The 25201-nt window shown below is 45.7% G+C and overlaps 1 protein-coding gene across 3 annotated transcripts in view; it reads right to left on the bottom strand.

Annotated features, from left to right (window-relative positions):
- ERBB4 (erb-b2 receptor tyrosine kinase 4) overlaps positions 1 to 22973 on the bottom strand; it is an 832220-nt gene extending 809247 nt beyond the window's left edge. For all 3 annotated transcript variants that reach the window (XM_079976052.1, XM_079976051.1, XM_079976053.1), the window contains exon 1: positions 22121 to 22973. In XM_079976052.1, coding sequence (XP_079832178.1) covers positions 22121 to 22208 — 88 coding nt within the window. In that variant the 5' untranslated portion in view covers positions 22209 to 22973. The remainder of the gene's footprint in view (positions 1 to 22120) is intronic.
- Between the last annotated feature and the right edge of the window lie 2228 nt (positions 22974 to 25201).

The raw sequence follows: 25201 nt of genomic DNA, 5'->3' as shown, positions 1-25201 counted from the left end.
CACTGTTCCGAAAACAAAGAACTCGGAATGTCAAAATCAGTTCCACCACACTTTAAAATGAGCTGAATCCAGAACAAGTTAGCTGCGTGTTTGGTCTTAAATTAGCTATGGTGCCAAATGGAGCTTTCCTTGTGATGCTAGCAGCAGGTGCAAGGTCCAATCCAGACTGGAACTGTAGTGGGGAAGGCAAAGGGCTGCAACCCCCCTAACCCTCATAAGGGCCCTAATCCAGATGCTGCCCCCTCCCTTCTTGCTATTTATACTTTTCTTTTCTTTTTAAATCCCGTATTACTGGAAGGAGCAGCTAGAGCTTGAATGGGGATGTGTGGTGCTGCCCCATCTAGTGCATCACTAAGCTGCATCTTACAGGATCTGCATAGGCAACTTCATATCCTCGGTCATGGGTGGACACACCCCCACAGAGTGGTCATTGGATTATAAAAGGGCTGCTTCCTCCCAGTAAGCCTTGCTTGAACAAGGTCTTCCCAGCTCTGTTGTGTTCCTGTACCCTTTGGTTGTCCTTCAGTCCTCAGTTCTGGCTTCATCCTCATTGCAAAGCTTGAAAATAGATGCTTTTCCTGTGCATGTAGCATTCATGTCAGTACACTAGAGCTTAGCAGTTCACCAAAAGTGGATTGTGATAGAAACAAAAGACGGAATAAATTAACTCTCTATTACGGCTAGCTTTGGACAACTGATAGCGGGGGGGGGGGGGAGTTCAAGGGGTAACAGTCCACCAGTGTTAAGGCTAGGCGGATATATCATATAGTTATGCACTGACAGTCTGTACATAGTCCCCCAAAATTACCTGATTACTGATTTTATTTCAGACGTTTTATTGAAAGCAGTAAGCACCCTAGGCAAAATACTGAGAATCTTGGCAACAAAGTCAGAAGAAAGGACATCTTGCCCCCCTCCCCCCAGGTTTGTCCACTCCATTCATCTGGCAAGTGAATTACCATCAAAGTCACTAGAAGTATATTTAGAAGTCTTTCAGAATATGGCCCACAGAGGTAGCTATGAATTTTTGTTGACATATTTAATTTTCACACTTCCGTGCTAGCATTAATATTTCTCCTCTCGCCAGAATCCCATGATGGATGACGGGTCAAAAGGCGTTTGATATAATATTGGCACAAAGAAAAGGCAGCTCTTTATTGAAAGACAGCACATTTCAAAATCTTGAGATTTTATTTATTTTTAAGCGGGGTGGTCTGTCGCTCTGCACACTAGCAGGCTACTACTGTGAGACTTGTGTGGCTCTCCACAGGTGCACGTTCTAGTATTGCAGATGGTTTTCAAATCTTCTCGGTGGCAGATCAATTTCATTCCATTTTGTCAATTCCACACTTTTAAGGAAGAGGCCCATGTGTTTTACACATATGCACACCCCAGCTGCCACTGTGCAACGTTGTGTCAAAATACTAAGAGCATATTTAGTTTGGCATGAAAATATGTTTTACGGCAAAATGGCTGAAAGATCATTTTGGAGGAAATGGTTTGGCATTAAAATGTTAAAATACTGTATTGCAAGATTGCAGAAGTTGTGAGAATATATAATTTGTATTCAGCTAATGTTTGGCCAGCATGCACAGGTATATGCATTACTTAATTGCTGAGCACTTGCTAAACCCAATCCATATACACCTTGGCTCCCCCCCCCCTAAAATCTGTAGATTTCTTAGCATACTAAATTGGGGGTGTTTGAAAGAGAGAGAGAGAGCATAAATTTTAATTTTGCAAACAAATCTCAGCTAGTAGAAGCTGTTTAAAAAATTTCCCCTCACAGAATTCCAACCATGTCTCCTCTACAGTCTTACCAACTTTTGATTAATGTGCTGATACTCAAATATTGCAGCTTCTTCATGAGAGTCTGGAAATAAAATACTTTTGAACAAGCACAATCTAGAAGTGCAGACACAAGCAAGGCCAACCTTTTCTGTTTTTATGCCTGTGAATACTTGGAAGAATGACAATTTGATGGCTGGATGACTAGTTTTTGTAAGGCTACAACCCTACACAGTTCTCAGGGAGTAAGTGCTGCTGAGCTCAATGTGGCTTACTTCCGAATATATATGGGCGGGGGCCTGAGCTGTAAATTTTAATGGAAACCATGCTGTCGGAGAGTTAAATATGCATAACTCATTTGCAAGGGACACCTTTGGGATAAAGAACTTGCACTAAACGGACAAATCATAATTACCTAAATGTATTTGCAGCCTTCATTGACACCGCCCTAGGAAGGAAAGAACACATTGTGTGTCCTGCTAAATAAAACTAATGGTCTATTTTGAAATTGGTTTGATAGCATTCTTCAAGCCTTTTCAAAAGATATGTGAGGGACATAACTTTGATTCCTCACCCTGATATGTTTTACTGGCCTCTGTAAGACAGTGGTGAATAGATGGATACTTATTACTTCCTGCTGTGACTTCGTCAAGGTCAGTTACAACTATCGGCTGTTCTTACCCAGGTTTTGCCAATGAAAACTGACCTGAAAGAAGAACCTGGTGATCTGGTGTGCCAAACTGTCTATTTCAATACATCGGATTTGTTTCTTCAAGCATGGAAACACCCACGTCCATGAGCCGTGCTGGCTGACAGGAGTCCAACCATTTCCCCATCCTTGGTTTTTATGATAGAATTCCCCACTTGAACTCTTAATCTTGTAGATTTGCTGAACAACCCATTGATATACAGTTCTGTGTGTGACACTGTTTGGTCTGAGGTAGCCCCAGAGTGAAAACCCAGGTAGTCTAGGCAAGGGAAGGCACAGCTGAATCGGGTGTCATCAGGAAAGGCCATGCTTGGCCTGAAAACCCTCTGAGTCCTTCTAAGTCATGGAAAGCATTATATTTTCCAGAAGAACCAGCGGAATTTCTTAATTTAGGGTTCCAATATGATGGAAATGACAGTGTTATACCTGAATTTGGTATCTTCACAAATTTCAGCCACCAGTGTTGTATGTTCCCTCTCCCAACAGACATTTATTCTACACAATATTTCAATCCCAGCTATGCCAGGCAGGGATGGTTAGATAGCTAAGCGACTGGCTGTGCATGCAATTATATGCACAATTACCTTATTGCATAATCGTGAGGTCTTAATTATGAAAATGGGCTTTTGATTTTTGTGGTGCTCAAACATTTTCAAATCCAATCAACCCATCAAGAGATCAACATTCCTTCTTATTGGTTCAGAAAGTACTTTTAAGATACAGTTGGATGCACATGCAAAGGGAAATTGGACAAATTCTCAGCAGGTACAAAGCATCCCTTGATGGTGAAGAAAACAAGGATCTCACCCCACCTACAAAACATATGGAGAGCTGGAAAGTCTGGAGAAAATCTTAACTATGCCTCAGATTTAAATAGAGGAGAAGACCACTCATGGATATGACGAAGCATGATGAGAATGAAACTTCTCTCCCAAAATGTTCCTGCATCACCATGGCTGTGCGATGCTGGAGCCAATTCATTTTGGAGCATTAAACTCTAAGATGCATGTGGCCTGTTTCCTTTCTTAAAGCTTAGAAGAGTGGGGAGGCATTGAGAATATGTTACAGCCTTTGTGCGTAAAAATCAATCCATTCCTCCAAATGGAATGTTAACTCTGTTATTGCTGCTAACTCCATTGAACTTGTTTCGGGTTTGCAGATGGTTGCCAGAATTCATCCCATAGGTATTTCATATGTATGCTGCCTGCAACGAGTGACTGAGTCCGCTTGCAGTGGGCGTGAAATAGCAGGTATCAGATCTCAATTTGCTAAACAAAATTAGCTGCATGCCAGCCTGTTTGTATATCAATTTCTCTTGCTCATAGTGTGCTAATTCAGGCAACAATCATTTACAGTATTCGCAGGAAGAATAATAAAACATATCTTTCAAGAAGTTAAACAGTCACATATGTTATTTTGTCATCCTGTGCAGCTGCAGGGATTTGCTCAGCAATTGCTCTTCACCCTCTATACTTTGTTAACAGCCACCAAAGAACTACATCTACTGACCAATAATTTGTGCCCCAGAGTTAATAGCAAGTACATTTTTAGAGCGTTAAATGCATCACAAAAAACAGTAGTTACTAAAAATGGATGCTAGCAATTGAAAAGCATTTGATGTTCTATTGATATTTGCACTCAGTGCAGAAATTTATCTCCTAAAATAAAAGGATCTTTTATTTTTTCCTCTTTATAAAAGACATAGAAATAACTCTGGACTCTCAGGATTGCCACAAATCCTCCATGCCCAGCCACCTATACTTCATTGATTACATTTTTATTACTTTCTGGTACAAAGCAATGAATAGAAATATCAACTTTTTAATTTGGCTTGGATTAAAAATGGTAAACTTTCCTTGCGAATGGCTGTCAAGAGAGGACCACATTCAAACTTGGGGAGACAGATCAAAACAAAGTAATTCCTCTGGAGAAATTGTGGCAATAACCAGTGGCTAGATATCACATTATTTTTACAGTGCAATCAGAGTATGTGATGCTTTACACAAGATTTAATAACCCCCGTGCTGTATGGACCAGCTCCAGGCTTTTGGAGCTAATCTCTCCCTTCAGAATTAAAAACAGTTAAAACAGATTAGAGTCTCAGGAACAGGGTGAGCCCTGGAAACACACATCCCGGATGTCAAGGGCTAGGACGAAGCAGCACATCTTTGGCATTTGCCAAAAGCTGCATAGGAAAGAAACCAGATTCCCTCTTTGGGGAGGGAATTCCACAGCCTTTGGGCTGCCATGCAGAACAGCCTCTCCCAGGCCACCACCACGAAAAAGAAGCTTCCGAGAGGTAGAACTACAAAGTTCTACCACTGCTCTTGATGCCTGGAAGGCTCTGTAGGGAAGCAGGGCAGCCTTTCAGCTATCTGGGGCCCACGTTGTTTCAGGCACATATTGCAGAAGGAAAGATGTGCGGGGGCACATCAGGAATCTACAGACATCTTTGTATAAACTCCCCTCCCCCATTCATTTTGGAATCATTTCTTTAGCATTCCAAACCATTTTCTTTCATTATTTGGATAGTTAATTTTTTAATATACAATTCATGTGTTGCAAATGAGGCTATTATTTGATCAGCCACTTAGTACCTTTATTGAGATATTAAGTTTTTAAAAGTATGTAGTACATTATAGCAAATGTCAGAAACTTGGTAAAGGTTGTCATTTACTGGTAATTAACATTTTGAGAGGCAAGTGAGGGAAATCTATACTATCATATTAAATACTATCATACTTTTATATACTAAACACACATCATTCCTCAACAATCCCACTCTGAGAAAGCCACTTGTTCAGGCCCACTGCTAAGTGGGTAATTGCACATGCACTGGATCTGGACCGCTGGGATGGGGGGACTGAAGAGTTTTTCAGCCACAGCAGCAGCACCTGACAGAACATGATCCCAAATTCTCTGGGTGCTGGATTCTGGCCTGCATTCTGGAGGGTCACTCTCAGTTCATGAGAGGAGTCAGACAGGAATCTTGCCTGTGCCCCCGGCAAAGTGAAAACAGAAGCACCACTGACAGCAGATGAAGACTTGGGTGAGGGCTTCTTCCATTCTAGAGGGAACCCAGCACTTAAGAGGAATCCTCCACCTCAGCTGGCCACCTTGAACGAGACTCCATCCCATTGCCCTTGCCATCCTCAGACTCACTATCACTGCCTTCCAATGGACCCATGAAATCCTCTGCATGCACAGTGGAAATTGGAATGTTTCTGACATTACTCTCTAAATCTGGACAACAGCTTTCTTTGTCATGTGAAACATATGCAGTGATGTGGCAGAAGACAGATACTACAGCAAAGATGGGGAACCTGAGACCCTCCAGATGCTGCTGGACTACAGTTGCCATGGCTATTGGCCACGTTGGCTGATGCTGATGAGAGGTGGAATCCAGCTCCACCTGGAAGGCCACGGAATACCCATCCCTGCTACGCCAGCAACTGAATGACTTTTCTGACTAACCTGAGCTAGGTCTTCACTTACCATCTCTATCTGAAAGGTTACATCCCAACAATGAGGGGACAGGACCTCGAGCTGAAAATCCCCATGAAATAAAGGTATGTATTTTGCATATCTCCAGTACTATGGTATAAAAAAAGATTTCTTTAAAATGTGGAATAGCAAGCAGCTGAGAGAGTCAGACTGAGTGAGGGAGTGGGAAATTAATGGCTTCAGGTTTACAGAAAGATCACAATCACAAAGCCAATTGGACCCAACACAACCAAATCATTAGCAGCAAACTTTTCCATGCAAAGAGGAAATGATAGCACACATGAGGAGAAACTCCTCATGCGCTAACGTGCCGTTTGACTAGGGTAAAAGATGCACATATCTCATTAACCAGAAAGTGAGCTGAAGGGATTGACATTCTGAAATGTCTTCATAACAGCCCTAACAGATGTAACTACGGATCTGACTTAATCACACACAGAAATGTGGCAAGTTTCGGCATGCGACACACAGGAAAATGAGTGGATTGTGAACAAACAAGCATCAGAAGCAGTCTAAATATAATCTGTCAGGGAATAACAAACAAAAATAAACAGTGTAAATATCACTATAACTAGCATATTGTCATTTTTATCACTTTCACTGAAGTCAGTACAACTAGAAGCACCAGGGGGTGTGTTCAGGTCTTCACCCTCAAGCAATTATACCGTATTTGCCTGAAAATAAGCCTCACCTTTCCCCCAAATTCTAACCGTGAAAAGTTAAAGTGTGGCTTATATTCACAGCCAGGAGCGTGGGGCAAACAGCACCAGGAGTGCGGCAAAGCAGTGCCAGCCCTGTGTGTAGTCCCCCGCCCTCTCCTGCGAGGCCAGGAAGGGAGAGAGCGAGGAAGGGGAAAGGCAACACAACACAGCTCCCCACCCCCACCCCGCCCAGTATGCACACTCTGCCTTCTGGTTTCCCACAGACATCTGGCTGGCCATTGTGAGAACAGGATGCTGGACCAGACCCAGCAGGCTTTTCTTATGTTCTTACATTATAATTTTGAAAGGCCAAGATCAGGGCCCTGCTTGCTAGTCCCTCCCCCACCTCTCTATGTTTTGGAATAATGTCTGAAGAAGGGGGGCTGCTTGACACCTGGAAACATGCTGTATGATTTAGAACAGGCATCCCCAACCCTCAGCCCTCCAGATGTTTTGGACTACAATTCCCATCATCCCTGACCACTGGTCCTGTGAGTTAGGGATCATGGGAGTTGTAGGCCAAAACATCTGGAGGGCCGCAGGTTGGGGATGCCTGATTTAGAACCCTGATTGCAGAGTGCTCTAAATCACAAGGGGGAGTCCTGCACACAGAAAGCAGACTTCCCTCCTCAGACTTCCCTCCTCAGGCTTTCCGTCAACAATGGGGCATAGTCAGCAACAAGGGCCACCTGTAGTAATACACACTTATTGACTCACACATATGTGCATGAAATGGTTAAACTGACCCCTGAGCTCAAGTTACCAGAGTGGATGTGGTTTTGCAGGGTCTCAGCAGCCTCTGCTTCCCCCACCCCATCCTTCTCTTTATTTTCTTGCTTCCTGGAACAAGAAGGAGCCATGTGGTCAATTTCTTCTAGCTGCAAGAAAAACCAGGTGAATTGAATATTTCCAAAAGGGAGATTTTACAGCCTGCATCTTTGCTAACCCAAAAACTGCACAATCCTTTTCATAAACAAACCAACTATTTTTATTTTGAAGTTGTTTTGAACCTTCTTTTTTTCAACTTCATTTTACTGCCAGCAGATGGAGACTTGCTTGCTGTAATTTCTGGAAACTCTGAGTAAAAGATTCACTTATTTGCAAAGCTAAGCGTCTATGATTTATTCTAGCCTAAATATTTTTATGGGGAATGTTCGTTTAAAAAAGGATGATGGCAGATATAAATCTAACCAAGTTTTTATGTACTTGGAGCAATCAGCATTGTACTACCTCTGCTACCAAAGAGTAAGAATCTCCAACACGACTAAGTGCAACCCTGTTTTCCCCTCACACAATTGAAATGGTAATTGTAATAGAGCTTCATTAGTAGGCAAAATAATTTCACTTAATTCAATGAGGTTGTGATCTCATAGGTGTGAATTCATTAACTGTCTACTTCTTGCTTTAAAAAAAATCTTATTTTAATGTGGTTATGCCAGAAACTTGGCAGGACAAGATGTGGCCTGGAAACCTACTGACACAAACTTTAGGTATGAAATGGCTACTCCTGCCAGTCTACTGCTAGCCTAGCACTCCAGAGCTAAGCAGACACAAGAGGAGGAGGGTATTTGCACAGCATTAAATATCCAAAGTGCTTGAAACACATTATCCAGCTGTAATTCCTGTAGCAACCCTATGTATGACAGTCATGATTACTCCCCATATTGCTGTATGAGGTTAAGAAATAGTGACTTGCCTAAGGCCGCCTAGTGAGTTGAGGCAAAAATTAAACCAGGGACTTCCTCATTCATCAGTCTCTTAGCCACTACACTATACTGACTGTGGTGAACATATAGGGTCCCCAGACGTTTGACAGTCTATTGATCCCTGTGCCACCACTGTGCTCGCTTCCCCGCTGCCACCAACCCGTTACTCTCGGGTACACACTGAGTCAAGACAGTTGTTAACATTAAACCAAATAAACAAGTTTATTTTATAAGCGTTATCAAGTTTATGGTTTCTCAGATAATTTTCTTGTCAGCTTCTTAACCTTAGTTTCTTTACTGGCCTATACCTTCCTAATACCTTCTGACTGATTATCTCAACTATTTGACTGTCCCCTCTTAACAGATTCTCTCACTCTCTCACATCAGACTAGCCCAACCACAGAGTTATCCTCCCTCTCTCTTCTCATAACTCCAGACTGACTTCTTAACCACTCTAACTCTAACTCCTCCCCTTGGGTTCCTATTGGTTAGTCATTTTACTTATGAACCCAGTATGATGTCACACACCTAGGAGGGCAAAGGCCACACCGACTCTCTCCTACTGGTGGGGAGATGCTCTGTTCCTAGATTGACACTGCATCCAGAGGCAACCACCCATCAAGCTCTGCCCGACTTTGGAAGAGAATAAGCTTTCACAGAAAAGTTGGATGAAATGGAAGGGTGAAGATTATGAATTCACTGGACTTCCCTACTTAAAACCCTGTACAATATGCCTCCTTATTTGGGGGGGGGGTTGATCGCTGCAGGGTGCCTACTGAGGATTTTGCCCAGACCCCCCTCCAACCCCTGATGCATGGTGGCTTTGTGTCACTACCTTACTAATAGTCTTCTCCTTTGCATCTCAGCCAAACCATAACCAACAGAACTTCCTTGGAATGCCAGCATGGTTCAGGGAGAGTTACAGAATTGCCACATTTTAAGACCAATTAAGCAGCAGTCGGTAGGGGCCTGAGAAAAGACCCTATCTGTGTGTCAGCATCCAGGCTGTGGAGAACCTTGCCCCATGAGGCTCACCTGGTCCCCCCTCTTTCTGTTTTCTGCTGGCTTTCTATTCCAGCTAGCTTCTGCCTTGCTAGGTCAGATAATGTTCTGATTTGAATATGGTTTTTGACCGTCATGCAGTAGCAGCGAGTATGATGGGCTAGAGCTGTGGAGTTATACTCCCAACTCCCCACAGCTGTGCTGCAGCTTAACTGGACAGCACTGGGGCAGAAGGGCAGCAAGACTGATAAAAACAAATAAAATTCTTTAACCTGCAAGGAAAGTTTCCTCTTTTATTCACAATATTGTCCAATTTGCTTTGTCAGTATTCTGAGAAATCCCTATTTTGGCATTAGAAGCAATCCTAGACAATAATGTGAAATTTACTCCCCTCCTCACCGGCTTGCAAATTTCTCACTTCTCCATCCTCTTGACCCTTAAATGGAATGGGGAAGCAGTGCTATGGCCTATAGTAGCCCCCAATGGTGTGTCAGCCCTTCACCCCTTCCATCCTGGATAATTTGTGTGGAGTGTGGTAAGAGTATAACAGGGTCATGCTGGGGATCTCAAAGACCCTGACAAGGTCCTCTGGCTGCCATGGTTGAGGGTCCTGCCACAAGAGATTCATTATCTGCACAATATATCAAAGCACTCCACAATTATTAATGCAATCTTCAAATATACAGAGCACAATTTGGATTCAAGGTTGCCAGCACAACTCAAATGCTTACACTGACTGCAAAATGGTATTCATGAATTATGTTGGTTGAATCCTCCAAAGCCTGTTTAAGTTCATGTGGAAGACAAATACACACTCCACTGAAAAGGGATTGTCCTTCCAAATTTGTTGCCAGTCAAACAGCTAAACAGTGGTGTCTACTTCAAAATTTAATTTGTGTTTATCCAGCTTTAAAAGTATTTACACAGTGGGAGCAATGAAAAAAACCAAACAAACCATTATGGCCGGCCAAGTCAACAGCTTTCCCTTTATGCAGACTGACAGCAAGATAAAGCAGCAACAGGCTTCCACAAATGGCTCTCCTTGCCACTTGCATTTGGGGCACATAGATGGCAGTGGGGGAGAGGTGTCATACACATCAGTCACCAATTCATTTTCTGTGGATCAGGGCCTTCCATGTGTACACGCAGGCACAATATTGACCTCCCTTGACAATAACTAGTTTAATCCCTTCCTCTAAGACATACACAGAGGAAGTACTATGCACCTAAACATGTTCAAAATACTCCAGTACAGACTGTGCAATAACCCAGTTTCCTAGCTAGAATGCCTTTCCTCCAAACACCATTTACAATGAATAGATGAGAAGAAAAGCATCCATTAATTGCTGAAATCAACCAGACATAAATGGGATTATGTACATTTATGACTGTGATCATAAATGGGATTGTGTACAATCCAGAAGTTCCAGCATATTGGGACTTTAAATTATCACTGGTTCATACTAATTATTTTTCTGAAGTGTTTACAAATCTATGGTGTTTCCTGTTGTCTCCTATAAACTTACTATGTAATTGTTGGTCTTCTTATTGAGAGGTTTATTTTATTCATCCATAGTTCCTGAATTAAGTCCTTCATATCGGAATTGTCTACCTCTTGAACTCTTTCTCCCAGTTTAGTTATGGCACTCAGTGCAAGTAAAGTAATGCAATTTAGTAGCTAGTGCCATATTCTGTTTGCATAAAGCAAATATAAGCAGACTGTGTGAATACTGGTCCCTAGGCAACAACAAACTTTTTACAGGACAATTAACTCTTTCCCAATACATGGTCAAGTTACAGAATAATCAGTTCTTTGCTGCCTGCCTTATGTGGTGCCTTTTGGAAACATAAGCAAAGTTGATGGGTGTCTACGGAGCTATTCAGGGAATACCCTGGGAAGTGCATTGCTACTATTATTATTTTATTAAATGCATTACTGATCCTACATCAGAAAAGCCCTGGGGGGGGAGGGGCATGTTACAGAAAAATAAAATACAGCATTAAAAACATATTTTAAAAAATTGCGATCACAATTAGAGTGGGTCCAAAAGATAGAGTCAATGGCCAGGATAAATAATAATAATAATAATAATAATAATAATAATAATAATAATAGTAATAATTTTTTATTTATACCCCGCCCTCCCCAGCCAAGGCCAGGCTCAGAGCGGCTTACAAGCAATAATAAAAACAAGATGAATGATTACAACTTTAAAACAAAAATAAAATACAACATTAAAATAATGGAACATTAAAATATTAAAATGTAGCCTCATCGCAGGAGGAGAAGGAAAAGAGAAAAAAAGAGAGGGAGGGAGGGAATCAAATTGGCTCCAAGCCAAAGGCCGGGCGGAACAACTCTGTCTTACAGGCCCTGCGGAAAGAAATCAGATCCTGCAGGGCCCTGGTCTCATGAGGCAGAGCGTTCCACCAGACCGGAGCCAGAGTTGAAAAGGCCCTGGCTCTGGTCGAAGCCAATCTAACTTCCTTAGGGCCAGAGACCACTAGGGTGTTGCTATTTATGGACCTTGAGGCTCTCCGTGGGGCATACTGGGGGAGGCGGTCCCGTAGGTACGAGGGTCCTAGGCCGTGAAGGGCTTTAAAGGTCAAAAGCAGCACCTTAAATCTGACCCTGTACTCCACCGGGAGCAAGGGGAGCTTGAAAAGCACTGGGTGAATATGCTCCCATGGCAGAGACCCCGTGAGGAGCCTCGCTGCAGCATTCTGTACCCGCTGGAGTTTCTGGCACAGCTTCAAGGGCAGCCCCACGTAGAGCAAATTACAGTTGTCAAGCCTGGAGGTGACCATCGCATGGATCACTGTGGCCAAGTCAGGGCGGGAAAGGTAAGGGACCAACTGCTTGATGCGGCGAAGGTGGGAAAATGTCGCCTTGGCTGTTGCTGTAATCTGCGCCTCCATGGAAAGGGGGGCGTCAAGGATTACACCCAAACTCTTAACGGAAGGCAATGGCACTAATTGGGCCCCCGCAAGAGAAGGCAGTTGGTCCCTCATTCCCATGCCATCCCGACCTAGCCATAGAACCTCTGTCTTTGAAGGATTTAGTTTCAATCGGCTCCCACGAAACCATCCAGCCACAGCTTCCAAGCATCTGGTCAGTGTGTTCGAGGTCGAGTCGGTGTGGCCATCCATCAGCAGATAGAGCTGAGTGTCATCAGCATATTGGTGACAGCCCAGCCCAAAGCTCCGTATAATCTGGGCAAGGGGGCGCATAAAGATGTTAAAAAGCATCGGGGAGAGAATTGCGCCCTGTGGCACTCCACACACCAAGGAGTGGCGCGACGACATTTCCCTCCCTAGTGCCACCCTCTGTCCCCGACCAGAGATAAAAGAGCACAACCAGTTACGGCCTATGCCCTGTATCCCCACGTCCGCGAGGGGCTAAAAAGAGGCGTGTTTTCAGCATATGACAAACGCTGTACAGTGAAGGGGCCAGGTGCACCTCTGTTGTGAGGGAATTCCACAATTTAGGGACTACCACAGAGAATACTCTGCCCCAGACACCCTAGCCCCAAAACTTCTGGGGGCAGTGGAACTACCAAGATCAGAGAGGGAAAGAGGTAGGAAAGGAGGAGGGAACGAGGCAGTTTTTCGGACACAGTATTTAGGGCTTTAAACACTAGTGTGAGCACCTTAAATAATGTGTCCTTTCCCCTCCCCCTCTCCCCCACCTCCTTGGCGGCTTGAACAGCACTACAAGGCTTCTATTATAGGCTGGTAAAAGCCCTGAACAAGAGCATTCCTCGGGGGTGGCAAGACCCCACATCATTTTGTTGCAGGTCCCACTTGTCATTTTGAAAACCAGTCTCTCCTTGTTAGCAAACAGAGCAACATATTTTGTTTTGCCTCATCTGATCTGTTCCCTCAGAGGGTTTTGTGCAACCTGAATCAAACTGAAGGTGGGGGGAAAGTCTGACTCACCAGTTGCTATATTTTCTTTGTAGCTGCACACTGAAGGCTTGAAACCCGAGTTTCAAATGATCTCCTCCCCTTGCCAAGCCAAACTATATATAGCCCAGTGACCACAGGGTAGAATGCAAAATGCAGTTTAGCCCTTAAATCCCACTTGTTTCAATGGGTCTGAAGCGCACTTGGATTGCACCCATCATTTGCTCAATGATCTCCTTGTTATCAGATCAAACATGTGACAACGCAAAAGGCCTGAGCACTATGCGAGAGCGTTTCTTTCTCTAAAAGGAATCAGTGTCAACTGAGTGAACGATGACCCACAACAGCTTACCTGGTCCACACTCCCTCTTTAGATGAAACAATATTAGTTGGCAAGCTTTACTTTTTTAGATCTTGAAAATATGTACCAGTATTTATGAAACTCAAAGGAAAATGTCTATATGCTGATTCTTGGCAGACCAATATTCTAAATACAGCCATGCCTCTTAAAAAGAGTTCAAAAATAAATGTCAATTTTTAATCACAAGTAGCATTCAGGATATGACCATATTTGGAATACAGCTCCAAATGCAAGTATTTACAACATTAACACAAAAGCACTTGGATGTCATGTTTAGCTCCAGCCCAAAGAAGGGACATCAACTTGACAGAGAAAAAATTGCCATGATGAAGCTGTGCCATGATGAAGCTCTTGCCAAGAGGCCCCACTTGACAGAGAAAAGTCCTCTGAAGGAAACATGGGCTATCCAATATATCAGATAAAGTAGTCTCCTTGTTATGGAAGGGAAAAGCACATACAAAAAATTAACTGCACTGTTTGACAGAGCAGCTGGATACTTCAAACTCTGCAGAGTTAACTTGGCTTTACTTATTCAACAGCTCTGTAGTTCTTGGATTTAAAATGGTGAAAGGGCTCAGCTGAAGCTGTAGAGGGAACAACTTTCACAAAAGCTTTCTCCTGCTGTAATAATGGTCAGGGATTCCTTTTTTTAAAGGGGGTCTGCAAAGGGAGGGGGTAACTATGTTTGCCCATTCAGAGGGAGAGCAGGAAGGACTGTCCTCACTCCAAACGCACTTCGTGATGTTATCCTACTTAATGTGCGTCTGCGTCCCAGGAAAATATAGTTTCAAAGATAAATATAGAACCAAAGGAGCTGCTGACTGATCTGCCAACAGCTTAACGAAAAAATGGGCAGGAACATTTGAGGAGCCCACCACAGCATTTTGGTTGATTCCATCAGCTGCCCATCAACAGAGGAAGTATGGACCAAATTCCACAGCCTTCTTTTGGCAGGAGATGTTGCCCCCGAGTGCAGGAGCAGCACAAGGTGACTGTGAAGTGGGGAGACTCCTGGCATACCCTGGAACCATCATTTCCCAGGAATTTCAGAACACCCCCACCCACACAGGAGTAAACAACCTCACTTTTTCTTCTTCTTCTAGAGCCACAAGAGCAGAATACAGTATTGCAATTAACTGTTGTTGTTGGTTCTCTCATACAAACTAGCCATTCTTGTAAGGTTTTCTTCAAAATGAAAATTTTCTCTAATCCAGTGGAAAATTCCTGTCCTGGTACTGAGATTACCATTTTACCACTGTAGCTGTGCTTTTAGCAACTACATGATGTGGAAAAGATATTAGTAATGGTTATCACCATTTTCTGAAAATCTTCACATCAAACCACTGTTAAAGCTAAAGGAGAGCAGGCTATGCCACTTTTTCAGGTTAACCAGTAAATCTATTCAGTGTTCCCAATGTTCTTGAAAAGTTAAAATTCAATTAGAATAAATAAAAAATAATATAACTTTCAAGTCTAATTGCTAAGCACTATTGTTCAGAACTGAGGTGGGGAATCCTTGGTCCTCCAGGTGTTATTAGGCTCCAACTCCCATCAACCCCAGCTGTCATGCAACATCTGGAGGTCTGCAGATTCCCCTCTTCCAAATGTTTATCTTGTGAAGCCCAATTCCATATAGGGTAAGACACACCTGAGTTTGAGATTAGGCTGTTAATACACAAGGGGCTTCACAGTCTCTCTCTACTCTGATCCCCAGTTCTCATTTTACACATGGCAATCTCTTGCTATTATTTATTTATTATTAAATCTATATGCCACCTTTCATCACAAGATCTAAGGTGGTTCACAGAATAAAATGCAAGATAAAAACCCAAGTAAATAATTAAAACAAAAACAATAGCCCCCCTTCCCACAGACACATTTAAAAGGATGTGGAATATTAATCAGCCAAAAGCCTGGTTGAAAAGGAACATTTTCTTCTGGTGCCAAAAATATATATATAACGAAGGCATCAGGCAATCCTCCATGGGAAGAGCATTCCACAAACGGGGAGCCACTGTAGAAAAGACCCCGTTCTTGCCACCCTCCAGACCTCTTGTGGAGGAGGCACACAAAGAAGGGCCTCAAGATAATGAACACAGAGTCCAGGTCAGTTTATATGGGGAGAGGTATTGCAGTCCTGAGCTGCAATGGGTGAAGAAGAATCTGAACCATGATCCAAATCAAACACTCTGATCACTGAAGTTTTCCTCCTTTAATGCAGTCTTTCCGTTAGCTGTTCACCTTGGGCAAGTAACGGTTCTCTCCAGGCAGGCAGCTGGCACTGATCTGACTTCCTTGCAGCCCATCAGCACACTTAGGTGGGCTCATAATTCTGGTCCTGCTTATCTCCAAGGCAACACTAGTGGACTTCAGATCAGAGCTTACCGCAGATCAGAGCTTTCTGCCAGGGGCCACATGCTGGTGGCAGGCCAGGCCAGAGTTGGTGGCAAGAGGGGTCAAAGCCTGTTATGGGCATGGCTGGAGCCCAAAGCAAGCAGGCACTCATCTTCTCTCACTCTCTCTTTTTTCCTTTGCCTCTTTCTCCCTGCTGGAGAATGGACAAATCACTCTTGCTGGACAAATCACTCTTGCAAAGGGCTTTTCTCCTCCTCCCATCATTCCACCCATTTCAGGTTTCTCCCCACCCCACCCTCCAGACTCCTCTCACCTGCATGAAATTAGGCAAGGTGAGCCCCTGAAGGTGAAGGTTCTCACCTGCTGGACACACCATCCAACATATGCCACTGGCCAAATTCCACCATGATCATCTCCCGTGCAAGGTTCACTGAAATGCATGGGAGAGGCACGGGTGCCCCTTATTTCCCCCCAAGGTGTACAGTTCTCCAGTTTAGGAGCCACCCACTCTGAAACACTTCCGCTCAACTCTCACTGAGAACGTGAGGTGGCACCAGCAGTCATACAGAACAAGGCTGCTTGTGGACTGCAGCTTAATACAGTGACCTCCTCTCAGAGGATGCATCCGTCATGAGATAATAGGTCGACAATGGATCAGCAAATGTTTACAATTAAAACACTTCTGTTTAACTAAAGTGTTTTTCTTCCCTCTGGAGCCAGGAGAAGCTATAAGAGATTGTGCCCAAGGGAGGCATCAACATCCTGTTAAGGACCAATTCGGCCTTGGGAGTCAGTGTTCTAAAGAGCAAGTGACCCTGGATCGATGCCATTTTATTTTCTTTCAGGAATAAATCTGGGCAGCAGAATAGCTTTGTGATTGTCCACTCAGCCAGCCATGTCAGATTGATCAGAGATGGGTAAATAGAGAGCAGCTCAGGCTCCATCCACCATCCAGTTAAACTGAAGGGCTTAGATTCAAGACAATCTAGTCAGTCGGACAAACAGTGAAACCTAAAGGCAGCTAAGTATCAATGGATTCCAGAGTTGGACTACATCAGATTATGAAGGAAAGGGTTCCGTTACTGTAAGTTATTTTTTACATATTGTGATTTATTTATGTTTTAAAAAAGGAAAAAATTGTGACATGCAGCCCGGTACTACACTGATTTACCTGGAGCTAAATGAACAGAGTGGGGCTTATTTCTAAGAAAACATGCTAAGGATTACACACCTAAAGTCTAGGCGCTCTAGCAAAACTAGACGGTGGGTTAGGGTCATTAACTCTAGTAACGGCAAAAAACAAAGACACCTAGAGAAGAAATAACATGGAGGGAAAGACTAGGCAACGACCGAACGAAAAGGAAAGACAGTTGATAAGGGGAAGGAAGGAAGGTTAGCCAGCAAGAAAAGAACAAGAGGCAAAACACAGAGGGAATAAGAAATGATATTTCAACTATGGCTAACAGAGAAGAAAGGCTTGTGTAAAAATAAGTAGAATTATTAATATCCTGCAATTGCCAATGGAAAAAGCCTAACAGAAGGAAATACAAGAGAATCAGTTAACTAAAAATAGACAAAAGACCAAAGTAACATTCATGGACAAAAACAACAATTCAGTAGAATTGTAAAAAGAGGAAAACAGTACACACCAGAAAGAGTTTTCCTAAAACAATGATTTGAAGAATGAATATTCTGCTTCTTTCTCAGTATGCCAGGAAGCTTCGTGCTATAAGAACAGAACCGAAAGCCGCAGTATATGTAAATCAAAAGGCTAGCATTTGCCAAACTTTTTCACATCTTTGTCTGTTGAGATTTATCATGGCTCTCACATTTAGATTGCAACTGTTTATCTAAGCCAGGTTTAAACTCTTTTAGGCCTACTGGGGAAATGCAATAGATTGCAACTAATATAAATATCCCTATTTGAGAAGAATGGACCGAATATAATCAAGGCTATCTGTCATTTCAAGCTCACAGGAACCACATATGTATATAAAAACAGGAATTCTTTTAAAAAGAGGATCAAAGCCAACACAGCCCCCTTATTGCCTTAAATTAAATAGAGCTTTTACTCTTGACTATATTTTGTCTCTCAGTTCCGATATGATTATCTGGCTTCTGGCTCACATGAAATCAGAACCTCACATTTATCTGGATTTAGTCAACCATGTTTGGAGACACCTTAAAATCGTGAAGGAAAAATAGCTGGCCTGTATGCCTTAGGCAGAGATCCAAATTAAACAATGCAACATAATGTGTGTGGACCAGAATGCCTGATCAAATCTGTCCAGCACACAAAACAATCACTTTACTATGTGTGGGAGGTTATGGTGATGGTGTTAATTTTTAAAGAAAGGCGCTGCAGAGAAGCATGAGCGGTGAGATCTGCACTCGTAAACAGCATGCAGCACAATCCCATACATGTCCAGTGTAGCTGGACCAAAAGGATTTATGCCAACATACAGCCAGATCCTAATCGTGTTAAAAGATTTCAATGCGCTATAGTTTTCCTTAGGACAATTTACAACCTTAAAAGTTCCATTCAGTCCCAGTTCCATTCAGTCCATAAATATAATTCAAGAAACTAGGTAAGACAATACCTTTTTACTGGACTCATCTCCCTTGATGGACAAGATTCTAACACCAATGAGAACTGGCCCCTTAAAAGGGGTTTCCTTTCCTCGCTGATTTTTGTCTCCAAGAACAGCAGGCTTAAATGTTTTGCTAATGGGTCTAAAAATAATGAAACTTTCCAGTATGAAATGAGGCAGCATTCTTGGAACCTCCTCTTTTAAATAAATCTCATAGAGACTGGGGTTGTCCATATATTATTCAAGCAATAAAATTAACCAAACACACAGGGAGAATTTCTTGCGATTTCTTTGGAGAAAAGAACTCAAAACAAAATCTGCTTCCTTATTTTTATTTTTATTTTTATTTTGGTAGCGTACCAAAACAAAAAAATACAACCAGCAGCCTGAGTTTCCATGCTGTTCGCATAGAGCAGTAAATAAGGTGCATCCCTCCCACTTCTTAAGGAATTAGCATTTCAAAAATACATCACTTTCCCCCCCTGAACTCCAAGCCGTGTCTAATAATGCAAGAAGCAGATTGTCTCCCCTCGTTTCCTTAATTTGTTTCATCTAAAAGCAATTCACTCAACATCTTGTCGCCCTCTGGCAGCTCAGTTTACTTATCCACACTTAATTTCTCATTTGGACCAAAACAAACTCCTCCAAACTGCTACTGGCTGAAGGGAAGGGAAGACAAGGAAAAAGAGCTCCCTGTGTAGATTTACCAGGGGGTGATTAGCTGTACCTTTCCATTTCTCCACACACAAACACAGAGAGCTTGAGACAGGCGGTTGCTGCAAGGGCCCTGGACATGAAGGAATATTCCACGGGGAAAATATCTTGTAAAAGCTCCACTGCAATGAATGGGAGATGTGTGAGACCCCACTGTTGTCAGTGGGGCTTGCTCAGGATAACTTTCCTAGAGATTTGCCTTAGGAGATCCCACAAGCACATGCATTGTCTTTGGCTCTGTCAATGTTTTGTGAGAGCAGGCAAGCTTCTGAGTAACACAGAACTATTCCCAAAGCATCTATTGTTTTCAGAGGGCGGTTTCATCCTGCCATATTTATGTCTGCTTTGCTCTGAGTGGAGCTGAGTAGTTTGCACTACTTCCATTCAGCACAAAGGAAATTTGATGGCACCTGAAACTTGTATAAAGTCATTGGTCCAGTAAAACAAAACATGTTCTTATCAGTTCTCTCTTTCTCTCCTACTGTCTCTCTTTCACATGCACACACAGACGTCTCTATTGCATCTGTATCTTTGCCTTTGCCTTCCCTAGCCAAGTAGAGGTGTTGCCATTTGCAAATGCCCACATCTTTGCTCCAGTCTTTTGCCCAAATGTTCCATCATTGAAAACCTGAGCAGCAGAAGGCTTGAAAAAGGAAAAAAAGCAGCACTTGCTACCAGTTACTCTAAAGCAACATAAAAACACAGGGATGCTCTCTTTAAGAGCATTGCAGAATAAAGTAGGTGTTTGGAGGGGGGGAGGGAGGGAGAGAGAAAGTTGCTGAGAAGAGAGGGAATCCCCCCAAAACCCTAGAAGCTCAAACTAATAGCAAAAAATTGCTTTGGACCAAAACCATCAAGATCCACAAAGCCCCTTCAAGAAAAATCCTCGACCCTATGAAACGCCCAGTCGAAAGAAATCTTTCTGCTTTTGGGCGGGGGGAATCAACAGTGCCTTCTGAACCCCCACCCCCAAGAACGAGGGGGATCAAAAGCAAGGGCGGAGCGAAGGAGACTAGATTCCTGCATTCATCTGGACATTTATGGCGCGCTTATCTGGAGCCGCGGCTCCTCCAAAGGCGTCAAGAGTCAACAGCAAAACATGCGTGGCAGCAACACCGTCGACACGCGAGAAAAGTCCATAGAATTCGGCCCAGCAAACAGCCCTGCGAGCGCAAGAGAAGCCACGGAGGGCTAGCGGACAATCACAGAACTGTAGAGCTGGAAGGGACCCCGAGGGTCATCTAGTCCAACTCCCTGCAACGCAGGAATCTCACCTAAAGCTTCCATAGCAGATGCCCCCCCCCCCGCTTCAAAACCTCCCATGAAGGCGAGCCCACCACCTTCCGAAGCTTTGTCTATTTATGTCACCCTTGTGCCCAAAGGTCTAGATTTTTGGGAGCAGTAACTTATCCTAATTCGCCTCCTTTCTTGGAAGTAAACGCCAGTGAAATTCTCTAGACTCTTTACTACCAAGAAAACAATATCCGTTGGCAGAAGCAGCTCCTGGCTAGAGGATCCCGGCAGGAGAGATCAAAGCGTGTCCAACTTTGCGCTCAGATCCTGCCCGGCCCTCCCCGGAAAGCAAACCTGGCAGACCGTGATCCCTCCCCACCCACCTGCGAGGGGTCGTGCCTCTGGGTCAGTAAGAGAAGGACCCACAAGCGAAGCCCGCCACCCAGAAAGGAGAAGCTCCTGCGCAGGAGGAGGGAGGGCGGGAGGGAGGGAGGATCTCCGGGGCGCCGAGCGGGGATAACCGAGCTGGAAAAGCCCCGATCTGTATTCAGTACCCGTTCCTCCAGGGGGCAGCTGCAAACAAGGGGGCTTCTTCTCCCTCTCCGGGAGGACCCTTACACCAAACAAAGCAGGGCACGTCGGGCAGGATCCACCCAAAGCTAAACCCTCACTCTCAGCTCCAGGGGAACGGAGGGGAGGGGGCTCCTGCCAGCCTTCCTGTGGAAACCAGCGGAGGCGTGGAACGTGCTGGGACCGGTTGGATCATGCCCCTTCGTTCGGGTGCCAAGAAGCCTCCCCGCCTCCCGGCTCTCCTCTCCAAGCCAACCGAGAGCCCGCCTGCCCGGACAACTCAGCGCCGTCCAGAAACAAGAAACGACCCCGTTCACCTCCGCAGTCCTGTCCGAGGGCAACCAGAACCGGTGGGCTGCTGTCCGGCTGGAAGGAAAGCCGGTCCCACCCTCCCCGCCCGCCACACACACCCCGGGACCGGATCCTGGGCCACAAGCAGAGGCACCTGCCAGCCTCGACAGCGCCGGGCGCGCGTTTGCCAGAAGCGCCCTCCGCCGAGGGCTACAGAAGGACTGGAGCCGCCTTCGCCCTGGCGCCCGGCTCCAAGAGCTCGCTTGCTCCGGAGCCTCTGCCTGGAGTCCCAACCCGAGCCAAAGAGGCCCGTCTCGAACCAAATCGTCTCAGTGCGTTTTAAAAGAAAACCGGATCCTGCACCACAAGCGCGCGCGCGCGCGCAAATAAAGCGCCCCAGAGGGAAGCAGGTGGCAGCGGCCCCTGGAAAGAAGCAAACCACCCCCTCAACTTGCTTTAGCTGCCTGTACCAAATCTCCCAGTCTGAAATATTATCCGGGGGTGTCCTTCTGGGAGCATGAAAAGCCGCTAAGATTTATTTATAGAGAGGGAGGGAAAGTCTGCCGATCTTCAGAGGACATGTAAAACGGGGAAAGGAAGGAAGCTCGGCTGGATCGGCGCGGGGAAAGGATCCAAAGGAACCCTAGAAAGAAGCCGCGCGAGAGCCGCGAGGCAGAAGCCGAGCGCACCTGACTGAGCAGCGGCGAGGCGGAAGGTGGCGGCGATCGCGAGGAAGCAGACCCAGCAGAGCGCTCTTCGTGCCGGCTTCTTCGTCATCGTCGGGCTTTGATCTTCGGCTATTTTTGGGCAGGGACAAGGAAGAAGGAGACTCGGAAGGACGCTCTCGTGGGCTCCCCAATTACATGGTCCAGGCGGCGGCCTCGTCTCCGCTGGCAAGCGCGCAGCGTCCTCTCGGCTCGCCCTGGCGGAAGGTGCGCCGCCGGCGGGAAGGCGCGCTCGGCCCCCGCCGAGCCGAGGACGAGGGAGCCCCTCTCAGCTGGCGCGGTCTTCTCTCCCGGCGCCCCTTTCAAGCGCTGGGCATGGCCTGCTGCTCGGGACCGGAGGACCTTCCCAGAAGCCGGGACCCGCAACTCCCAAAAGTTGTGGCCACAGTTTTCAAAAGGGCAAAACAAGCCGAAAACCAGAAGACCCCAAACGCCCCGGCGGGCCAAGCTCCTCTTCCGCCGCTTCCTCGGAGTCCGCTGCTCCGCCGGCTTCTAGTCCACCCTCCGGCCGCCTTTCTTCGGCTCCCTTCCTCGATTCCCTGGGTGCTGAGCGGAGCGCGGAGCAACAGAGAGCGCGAGCGATCCTGGGCGGGGGGGGGGGGCGGTGCTGCTGCTGCTGCTGCTGCTTTGCTTTTAGTTTATTTCCCTGCCTCCCGCTTTCTCCCTCTACTCCAGGAGCTGCTGTAGTAGTAAAACCTCGGCGCCTCGATTCCCATTGATTCCCAGGACTCCGGCTGCTACCCAGATTAACAATCCAGCCGGCCGAGCAAGCCACCCCCACCAGCCCCCAAAAATCCCCAACCCAGAAGCAGGAGGAGATGATAGGCTGGAGGAACTCAGCGCTGGCCCCGCCTCCTCGCTGCCTCTGAGCGGAGCAAGCCCCGCCCCCGCCCCGCCCCGCCCCCAAAATACCCGGGAAACACCTGTCCGGGGCGCGGGGCGCGCGCGTCGAGCGGGGCGCGCGGCTGCTGCGCGCAGGTTACCAAGGAGCAAGGCGGAGGCAGCCGCTGCCAGCGAGCGCCACAATGTGCCTTTTCAGGCCCGGGCAGCAGAGAAAAGCGGTTTTGTGTTGGGCTTTGCTCTTTAATGTGCCATTTCAGGCATTTCCTTGCGGATTTATTCCGCCGGGCTCCCTCGGCTTTGTTTTGCCGGCTCCCTCTCGTGACGCCGGATCCTTCCAGGCTTACTCGGAAGTGGAACTTACTCCCGCACCCCGAATAAAAGTGTGCAGGGCAGAGGATCGCAGTCGCCGGGGGTGCATGTGTGTACTTACTAGAAGCATAGACAGGTGTGATTCCGGTAGCGCACACGCCCCGCTGAAAAGAGGTGCCGCTAAATCCGAATCTCGTTTCCTTTCTCTCTGACAAGGAGAGCGCGCAAAGAAAGACTCGGAAATCGAACCACCCAAATCAAATCTGGGGTCTCTCCCTCCCTCTCTTTACCACCAGACATAGGAGGGAGGCGAAGACCCGTAGAGTTCAAGTCCGCGCCAAGGCATACAGCAGGCGGCGGCGGGGTCCGCTCCGTTGCGCGGGGGTTATTTCCCTTCCAGAGCGATTCCTCGCCGCGACGGCTCTGGGAATCTGAAAGGGAAAGTGAGCCGGGGCGACGAGGCTCGACGGAGAGCGAGCGGAACTTTCTCCTCTTCCTGCAGACGGAGACGATCCGCCTCAACCTCAGGCTGCTGGTTCGCGGATGCCCCTCGGATGGAAAGCTTAGCGCAAAGACAGAGAGGAAAGGAGGATTTCGCAGACTCCGGTGACCAGCACCACCTCCCTGCCCCCTGTTCCATTTTTGGGGGGGTGGGGTGGGGTGGGGAGGTTTGGTGTGCAGAACCCCAGCCAAGTCCTCAGGTCTGTACAGGAATATGCTCGCGTTTTCCTTTCATACCCACACCTCTACTTTTTGTTTTTGGTCCTGTCTGATCTGTTTGTGGTGAGTGCATGAGTTGGAATGGAAGACTTTGCAAACGTGTATTGATATATGTGTTTGGGATGATGAGACAGTTGTTTCTTTCTTTATGCTGCTGTTTGGCGAATTAATTTTTTTAAATCATGGTTAAACTGTTTAAAATGAGGTTTCTTTCTTTCTCTGTTTTTGATAGCTCATAAATAGCAAACCTTTGAGCGCAGGAATACTGGCCCTCCAGAGGTTGTTGGGCTACAGTTCCCATAATTCCTGTCCACCAGCCACCCTGACAGGGGCTGATGGGGTTTGAGGTCCAAAAACACCTGAAGGGCCACCACTGAATTATGGGATACTGAACTGCCTCCTCAGCCTCCCTAAACAGCGCTTCTCTGTCCTACGTCCTTTTAAATTGTGTGAAGACCACTGGACTCTTGTGGTACTTCTCTGTTGTATTTTTTTCTCCCCTAGAAATAAGCATAAATCAAGATGGAAGTCTCAAATGTTGTTAATCCTCCAAAGCCAGATGCTGGATTGCAAATCCCATCACCCTGATCATTGGTCAGGATGGCTGGGGCTGGTGAGAGCTGCAATCCAGCAACACCTGCTTGCAGGGAAGCACAGCAGCTCAGAGCACCCGCTTTGCACACCAAAGGTCCCAGTTTCAATCCACAGCATTTCCAGTCTGGGGAGATAGAACTGAGCTAGATGGAGTGATGGGTCTGATTTAGTAAAAGGCAGTTTCCTCACACACGGAGATTTCCACCACTACTCTAAAAGGATACCAGCATCTGTGGTATTTGATTTGCAGTCAAATCTAACAATGCATATTCTTGTGAATTAGCATGTGAAGGGGTTAAGACCACAGAGCCACATTGAGGATAGGCCGACTCAGACCATAGGAATGTAATTGGTAGAGAATGTTCTATGGCCCATGTACTTGATGGGCAAGGCACTTGGGCAGTAGATAAGGTGTCACACAGAGAGCAGTTGGTTTCCTTGATTCCCATTCTGCTTTAATTCTGTGGGTTCTTTATGCCAACCATTCTGTTCACATTGAGACCTTCTGCAATTAATTCAAGAGCTGCTACGTGAACAGTATGCTGTACTATTTCTTTTCATTTTTAAGACTTCCCCTCC

The sequence above is a fragment of the Podarcis cretensis genome, assembly GCF_951804945.1.
Source record: "Podarcis cretensis genome assembly, chromosome: 1".
Lineage (NCBI taxonomy): Eukaryota > Metazoa > Chordata > Lepidosauria > Squamata > Lacertidae > Podarcis > Podarcis cretensis.
This window is presented reverse-complemented; position numbering and strand designations above follow the sequence as displayed.